The sequence below is a fragment of the Engystomops pustulosus genome, chromosome 6, assembly GCF_040894005.1.
Source record: "Engystomops pustulosus chromosome 6, aEngPut4.maternal, whole genome shotgun sequence".
NCBI lineage: Eukaryota > Metazoa > Chordata > Amphibia > Anura > Leptodactylidae > Engystomops > Engystomops pustulosus.
In genome coordinates, this window is record NC_092416.1 from 77,989,224 (window position 1) to 77,998,687 (window position 9,464).

Genomic DNA, 9,464 nt, shown 5'->3' on the forward strand with positions numbered 1-9,464 from the left:
ATCAAATCAAATATGAATTTTTTCTGATGCGCTTTGCGCAAAACTTTCAAAAAGGTGACTAGTACTGTCATTCATCCCAGAGATTAAAAGGGGCTGGGGTGGGAAAATAAAAATGTTTGTTTTAGTGAATTAGAATGGATTAAAAGGGGCTGGGGTGGGAAAATAAAAATCTTTGTTTTAGTGAATTAGAATGGATTTATGCCAATTTCAAGGACAATAGGAGTAACATCTGATCATACTGATTTGATTTGGTCCTGAACCAAAACATTTGAAAATTTTGACAAAGCTTCTATAAATCAAATGTTGGAGGATTCACTTATCTGTAGATATCAGTGATGTGATCCTAGCTCCATAATCTGATGGCGGCTACGTTAGCCTGAGAGATGCTCCCTACTACACACTCTCATCCTATTAAAGGCCTGGCTTTATTTCCTCTTTTGTGCTCATCCTTTACCCTGCAGCTTTGCTTTCTTAGATAGGTTAATGTGTATAAGTACAAGCCCAGCAGATAGTCAGTACGTAGTACTGATTTCCATAATCATTACAGGAACAAAATTTGTAAATTACATGTAGCATACCCCACAGTGTGAAGAGATTATTGGGCAAATGCTGTACATAGACCAAGGGGAAATTAACCTTAATAAAGGGAAGCATAGAGAGCAGTTTTTATATATTCTTTAGGTTACATCAGCAATATATTAATATCCTATATTCTTCATGGGGAAATCATTCTTTCAATAGAATAATTGGATACGCTTTGCTTTTTAACCCATAGGGTGCCAGGAAAAGACATTTTGTGTCTTGCTGTGCAGGGAGTTTGCCCATCAGTCAGCCAAGATCCAGCTAAGATTATTATTATTATTCAGTCTCAGTTGTCCTCATTTTGTAGGGAATGATACCTTTCAGAAAGTATAAAGCCAGTTCCTTACACTGTAAAGTCTCACATGTGACGCTTCATCGCCTGAATACAGTAAGAGTGTATTTCCCACCTTACAAGGTGATTTACAGAAGGTTTTAGGAGATAAGAAGATGAGACAAATACCAGTGTGGACAAAGCACCATAGAAAGTAATTCTTTCCCTCTCCAGGGGTGACACAGTGTTTCCCCATTTCTACGGTGGTGTTATATTCTGTGTAATTACCTCTTCTACATTGTCTGCCTACTAAATCTTCTGGGGTAATTTATCAGAACTGTCCACCTGCAAATTTTTAAACAAATCCAATGAAAAAAGAAAACCACTGCAATCCCCTTTGTGGTGCTTTTCTCTAAAAAATACATTTTATACTTGCCTTTCCCCTTGTTCGAGCCTGAAAGACTTTGATAAATTGATCCCTATGGCTCATATAATGTGTAAATGTGACATTGTCTCCGGTACTGGGAGAAGCTGCCGGAGAGGCGATGGATACAATGATGGCATATTGTTTCCGCTGCTGCAAGATACTGAACGAGATTTTAACTTCAGTCTCCAGCACAATTCACTTAATCCATGAAAGGCTTTTGCAAGTGAAAGAATGCGGCTGTGCCTGGCGCTGGATTCCGGCTGTGGAGCTTCCCTCTGATGGAGCTGGCACAGATCTGGATATGTTGCTTCCCAGCCTTTTTGGACACGACGCGTCTGTAAAAAGCTGCTTCTCTTGGCACATGGAGAGCCTCTGCCAGCCTGCCAGAAAACCCACTGAGCCCATCTGCTTAAAGTTTCCTTTTTAATTCTATCTCCAGGATGCAGGCAGGAGGATTTCAGGCCCCAAGAGAAAAAGGAGGACAAGCGGAAACGCAGCCACTATATAACCTATTTGTTGCTCTATATTCTGATGAAGAAACTTCCCAGCAGGACTTGTTTCTTGCACTCGGGCGCCTTGTTTTGCTGACAGGCCGCAGAGTAATGAATGCTCCCAGGGATGGACTATAGAACTCTGTGCTTAGTTCTCACAGAATGGAGATCTACTAAAATCACAGCAGGGAGAAATGGCCACTTATCTTCTATTGCTTCACATTTCCAGTCTGTAAATGTACTTGTTAACAACTATGTTGGACTAGTCGGAAAATGTAAGGTACAGCCAATTGCAGATGAATGTGTTCAGTCCAAGGAAACTGATCCATATTTTGATCAGATCCCAGAACTGAATACATTGCACAGGAGTGGAGTCCTTTCATCAGAAATATGATGCAAGGACTCCCTGCTGGTCAGCAGTTCTGCAGCGTCAATAATGTAAGAATTGTTAAAGTGGCAGTGCCGCAGTTGTCCCATAGGCAGTCCTTGCATCAGATTTCTGTATGATGCCAGGACTCCTGTGTCTATGAGATCAAACAAAAATGCTACTTCATTTCCATGGGCTGAACACATATGTCTGCAGCTGGCGCTATACTCTTGGAAAAGGCTGTTTACTTTGGGGGCAAACTATCTCAAGCAAAAAACCTAAGGATCAAATTCAGCCAGGGGTGATATAAGCCTGTCTGCTGCCCGAGGCGAGCCATAGAGAGATGCCCCCCCCCCATATATGTAAATATATCAGGGAGTGTCAGGACCAGATCCCTCATATTGGTTTGGTGTGAAAATAAAGCAATGCAAAATGCATACAGCACACCGCCATATAATATAAAAAGCATACAGCATGCCACCATGTAGTATAAAATGCATACAGCGTGCCGCCATGTAGTATAAAATGCATACAGCGTGCTGCAATGTAGTATAAAATGCATACAGCATGCCCCAATGCAATATAAAAAGCATACAACATACCGCCATGTAGTATAAAATGCATACAGCGTGCCGTCATGTAGTATAAAATGTATACAGCGTGCCGCAATGTAATATAAAATGCATACAGAATGTCACAATGTAGTATAAAATGCATACAGCATGACCCAATGCAATATAAAAAGCATACAACATACCGCCATGTAGTATAAAATGCATAGAGAGTGCTGCCATGTAGTATAAAATGCATACAGCCTGCCACCATGTAGTATAAAATGCATACAGCGTACCGCCATATAGTATTAAATGCATACAAAGTACCACCTTGCAGTATAAAATGCACACAGCGTGCTGCCATGTAGTATAAAATGCATACAGGGTGCTGCTATATAGTACAAAAAAGAAGCCCTGATAAATATCACAAATACTGCATATACATACAACATATATACACATATACAAACATTATATACAGAATATACACACACTGCACATACATACAACAAATATATACACACACACACACATTATATATATATATATATATATATATATATATATATATATACATACACACATATATATATACATATACACACACACTCGTTGAGCAGGAGGTGCGCCGCCAGAGGCAAAGTTTCTCAACTCGCCTCATGGCATGTCCGGCTCTGGATTCAGCTACTTCTCGACCCCCACCCAGAACACACCTACATTTATTTTATAAAATTTCCTAGACTAAACACAAGATTCTGCCATTTATCTAACTTGTATATTTATACAACTCCTTTCATATATATCAGAACAGAACAGATTTTTCATGTGGTTTCTGCTGGGAATCAAAATCAGTTTCCAATCTGGAGAATCCAGACGTGTTCCTCTAGTTCAAATAAACTTCTTGACACATAATAAACAACAATAATACTAATACACATACATGGAGCAGATGAGCAATTACTGACAACTGCATGGGGTAATTAGTAACTCAGTGTTACATTGTGATAATTAACAGCCTATCCCCAAAGTAGCGGCCCATCTCCTGGAATCAGTTATTGTGCTGGAAATGAATCAGAACATGCTTCTCTATACATAATATCTGCAGCAAGCTGCATTTAATATTCACATTATATTTATCTATACACGGCGACTTCACAAATAATACTTGATCTACAGAAAGAAGACTGTGACCCAAGTGCCCTCAACTTTCCCTTTTGTGCAGACACTTCATTAGTGACAATGTGAAGCCACTGCTAACGCCCATCCATTGATAAAAATGTAGCAGCACTACCCGATATAAACTAATTCAATCTTTTATGGTCTGGTAATTGTAATCTGATGATCTATGCCCGGGCTGAGAAAAGGCCTAGAATAGACATAGGCCACCTAGTACCCAGGGTAGTTCATTTACCAAAGTACTTGGGTTTATAAACGTCTCTCAAATGCCTACAGCTGCATCCAAATCCTGCAGCTACAAGAGAGAGGAGCCAGCTGTTACATACTGCTGTAGTCCCCATATTAACCGGTTAAGGACCGGGCCCTTTCCCGTTTTTTCATTTCCATTTTTCACTCCCCACCTTCAAAAATCTATAACTTTTTTATTTTTACACGTAAAAAGCTGTGTGATGGCTCATTTTTTGCGTAACAAATTGCACTTGATAGTGATTGCATTGAATATTCCATGCCATGTACTGGGAAGCGGGAAAAAAATTCCAAATGCAGTGAAAATGGTGAAAAAACGCATTTGTGTTGTATTCTTGTGGGCTTGGATATTACGGCTTTCACTTCACGCCACAAATGACATGTCTAATTTATTCTTTGGCACGTAGAACAATAGTGACCGCACACTTGAGGGGGGTGGTGCTCAATGTAGGATTCTCAATCCACGTTCAATCTTATACGGAGAACATGGCACACACCAATTCTGAATTTTTCAAATGATTTTTATTTCAGTGATTCTATCACATAGCCTCAGAAATACAACCTCAGAAATACGAGCCAGGGACTTTGAAAGGGAATACAGAAAGTTCACAGCCTATAAACTCCATTGTGCAACCTTGACCGAATATTATAAGGTGGAAAGAATCCCCAGAGGGCTCCGCTGCAACTTGTTTCCCACTCTCTTTAAAGACGATACGGAATTTTGCAAAAATTTCGAAAGCATTCTCAACAAATGCTCATTTGACCTGATCCTCCTAACCGTAGAGACCCTTCAAGCAAAGATTACAGAGACCTCCAATCTTCTCAAGTCTATCGAACAACAACTAAGCTCCTCCCTACCTCCAGACGATTGGACAAAACTCAAAGATAAAGTGGATCAAACCATTTCAGAATTCAGAGTTGAAACAGAGAATAAGAAGAGGACCAAATTTCTACGAGACACTGAGGATTACCAACAAAAAAGAGTCTACAAGTGGCAGGATTCAAACTTTCAAGGCTACCGACAAAGACGACGCTCTCAACGCCGATCTTCATCATCAAGTGGCGATAGATCCAACGACTCACGCCAACGCCGTTTTTTAGGCCACGGTCGCCCCACTCCCTCCTACCAACATCAGGATCCACAAACACAAGACACACACGACCAACGAGACGAGGGCGCAAGAAGAAAACAACCTCCTCCACCCAAAGCTCAGACCCGATCCCAGGTGAGTGTGACCAGGTGGTCAACATCTCTTCCCAAACACTAACCCCTATAGAAATGGCCGTATTGAGCAAAGGTTTAAGTTTCTGTCCCACAACCCCACTTAACACCTTCAACTTAGAAGACGATTTACACCGCTTTTATAGGTCTCTACGTCTCAGAACCCACTTTGCAGAATCCCCATACACCACCACAGACTCGGATAATACCTCCAACATCACTATTAACAAACTAGGGTTACGAAACAAGAGTAAATACAATCCACCCACCCACCATCACCCAGTCGAGACTTACATCTCACTAGTCGAGAGCGACGTCCAGAAGCTCAAAGACAACATAAAGAAAAATAAATACAAATACCATTCCAATCTCAGCCCCCTAGAGAAACAGGCCCTTAAGAATCTACAAGACTCTAAAAACCTGGTCATAAAACCAGCAGATAAGGGGGGTGCCATCGTAGTGATGGACAAAACTGACTACATACAGGAGATTCACTCCCAATTAGGAAATCCCACTACGTACCAAGAACTTCAGAAAGATCCCACACCACAAATCACTCGATCGATCCACAACATCATCACCAAATATCTGACCCTAGGTACCATCGATTCCAAAACCGCACAATTCCTAGTCAACCACCATCCCATAACACCAGTCTTCTATACCCTTCCCAAAATCCATAAAAGACTAGATAAACCTCCGGGCAGACCCATCGTGGCCTCCACTGACTCATTACTAGCACCCCTATCGATTTACCTCGAAAAAATTCTCACCCCTCTGGTCAAACAAACCCCATCCTTCCTACTGGACACCACACAATTCTTGGACTCTATAAAAGCCCTTTCTCCCCTTCCACAACCCTCGATCCTAGTGACTTGGGATGTATGCAGCCTGTACACGTCTATCACCCACGAAAAAGGCATTGATGCGGTTAGCAGACTCCTAGATCAAGACCAGATAGGCGAACACGAAAGAGAATTTATCCTGGAACTCCTACATACCATTCTTTACAACAATTTCTTTCTCTTCGGAGATAAATTCTACCTCCAAACTCAGGGAACTGCTATGGGGTCCAATGTAGCCCCTCCATACGCCAACACATACATGGCCTTCTTCGAAAAGGACCATGTATACAACAACGAGACGTTTCAGCAATCCTCCTTATATTGGCGAAGATATATAGATGATGTGTTCTGCGTATGGAGGGGCTCATTGGACTCCTTACTCACTTTCCACAACTACCTCAATTCTGTCACACCCGAATTGCAGTTCACACTGCATCATGACACCCACCAGATGAACTTTCTAGACACACTTGTGATACAGGATCCCCTAGGAAACATCTCTATAGATCTTTATGTCAAACCGACCGACAGAAACACACTCTTACATTTCCACAGCTCACATCCACCACAGACCAAGAAATCACTCCCAATATCCCAATTCAATCGAGTGAACAGAATAGTCAGTGACCCATTAAAGAAAAAGGAAAGAATGACAGAAATGGCAGCTAAATTTCAGAGGAGAGGTTACCCCACAAACATTCTAATGGAAACAGAGAGGAGACTCACCACACAAACCAACAATAAACCCAAAGAGAAACCCCGAAGAGTAGCATTCATTCACCAATACCATCCCACTTCCCCACTTCTGACTAGAACTATTAAAAAACACTGGCCACTACTCAAACAAGCCTACCCCGACATCCAGGAATTCCAATCTCCCCCCCTCATGTGCTACAAACGCACAAAGAACTTGAGGGATAGGCTAGTACGGGCTGACATAGGAAGCTTTCAAAAAACTAAGCAAATGTTTCTGTCCACCCCTAAAAAAGGCACATTCCCCTGCCTTAATTGTAGTCAATGTTCTTCCATCATTCATGGGGAATCCTTCTGCCACCCCAGGACTGGACAACGGTACCCTATACAAGGATACTTCACCTGCAATTCACGTTTCGTGGTCTACCTTCTCAAATGTCCATGTGGGCTCCTATACGTGGGAGAAACTGTAAATCCCATAAAGGACAGGATTAGTAAGCACAAATCAACGATAAGGACAAATCAAACTTTATTACCAGTTCCAGCGCATTTTGTCAAGTGCCACCACCACCCCTCTCAATTACGCTTCCAAATAATTGAACAGGTGGAAACCCCCCGCAGAGGGGGCAACAGGATAGCGTTCTTGCGTAATCGTGAATCCTACTGGATCCACACCTTGCAGACAATCGAACCATTGGGCCTGAATAGGGCTTATGACCGAACCTTTTCCTAATGTCTTATGTATTTTCATATTTGTATGTTTCTATGCTACATGGATGTGATTTACTTTAACTTATGTTATTTCCCTTCTCTTACAGAAAAAATAACAGCATAGAATCTGCATCGCTCTTCTCTGTCTCTCCCAGGATGGTAATTACCACACATAGTACACCCAATCATTAGACCTAATCTTAGGCTGATACTCTATTACTATCCATACAACAAACTTTACTCATACAACCTACTCTGTACTCAATCTTTTGTTCCCCTACAGCTCTTCCCCTTTTTTCCAATACATACTCCTCCTCTCCAATACATGCCCCCCAAGTCCACCAGGTGCGACACATCACACCCTACATTTCTGCAGGGTGTGCGATGTGCCGGTGCTCCTGTCCCCACACAGCGTTCCGTTGCTATAGCAACCCGGACGTCACTTCCGGTTTTGCACTGCGGTGTCCCGGACGTCACTTCCGGTCATGCGCAGTGCACTTCCGGTGACGCGCACACGCTATTTAAACCACCTCGTGGCCACACACACTGGCAGCCTCACTACTCCCCCCTATTACAGACTTCTCATGTAAGTATTTCAGCCCTTTCTCTCCTTGATTCGCTGCCCCATCGACCCCACTTTATATCGCTCTTGCATACCTAGATTCCTCTCCACAAACGCTACCCTATACTTCTCTCTCTCACCATTTCAGTTTTTGTGTCTTGCCAATGTTACCATTGATATGTATCTCAATACCTACGTACCAAGATGTTTATATGTCTCTTACAAAGGACGTCTTGTATATATGTATATATTTGCACTATACCCTCTCCCCTCCCCCCTATATAGCATACTCTAGCCTTGTATTTACTGCATGTTTTTCCACCCTAGGTCAGATCCTACTTGACAAAGGTCGTGATGACCGAAACGTCGTACTAAATATTTAAAGATCTGTGAAAAATTACTCTTTAAAAAATTCTTTTTACTATGGTGAAGGCTTTGCTATGTGATAGAATCACTGAAATAAAAATCATTTGAAAAATTCAGAATTGCTGTGTGCCATGTTCTCCGTATAATAATTTATTCTTTGGGTCAGTACGATTACAGTGATACCAAATTTGTATAGGTTTTATAATGTTTTCATACATTTACAAAAATTAAAACCTCATGAACAAAAATTTATTTTGCCGTCTTCTTGTGCTTATAACTTTTCCATACTTCGTTGTATGGAGTTGAGGGTGGTGTCATCTTTTGCGACTTTTGATGATGTTTTCAATGATATTATTTTTAGGACTGTATGACCTTTTGATTACTTTTTATAGAATTTTTAATTTTTTTTTAATGGCAAAAAAGTGCCAGTTTTGAATTTGGACGCGGTTTTCCATTACGGGGTTAAACGCAGTGAAAAAACGTTATTATATTTTGATAGATCAGGCATTTTCGGACGCGGCGATACCTAATGTGTTTATGATTTTTACTGTTTATTTATATTTATATCAGTTCAAGGTGATTTGAATTTTTAGGTTTTTTTTATAATATTTTTTTTTTTAAACTTTTTTTTTATTTTTACTATTTTTCAGACTCCCTAGGGTACTTTAACCCTAGGTTGTCTGATCGATCCTACCATATACTGCCATACTACAGTATGGCAGTATATGGGGATTTTACTCCTCATACATTACAATGTGCTGATAGCACATTGTAATGAATGGGTTAACCCAAAGTAGCTTCGGGTCTTCGTGAGACCCGAAGCTACTATGGCGACGGATCACCGCTCCCCGATGACGTCACGGGGAGCGGCGATCCTCTGTTCATCTGTTTGAAGCCGCCGGCAGCGGGTGTTACCGGTAAGCCTTTGCTGCAATATGCAGCAAAGACTTA

At 41.3% G+C, this 9,464-nt stretch overlaps 1 protein-coding gene across 1 annotated transcript; it reads left to right on the forward strand.

Moving 5' to 3' along the window:
• The first annotated feature begins 1,410 nt into the window (after window positions 1–1,410).
• Window positions 1,411–8,571, forward strand: LOC140065941 (uncharacterized). The gene is made up of 6 exons (XM_072113502.1): window positions 1,411–1,613; window positions 1,720–1,879; window positions 2,001–2,139; window positions 4,646–5,340; window positions 7,693–7,744; window positions 8,475–8,571. Exons 1-5 carry the CDS (start codon window positions 1,411–1,413, stop codon window positions 7,699–7,701), a joined length of 1,206 nt encoding a protein of 401 aa, XP_071969603.1. The 3' UTR covers window positions 7,702–7,744; window positions 8,475–8,571.
• The last annotated feature ends 893 nt before the right edge of the window (window positions 8,572–9,464 follow it).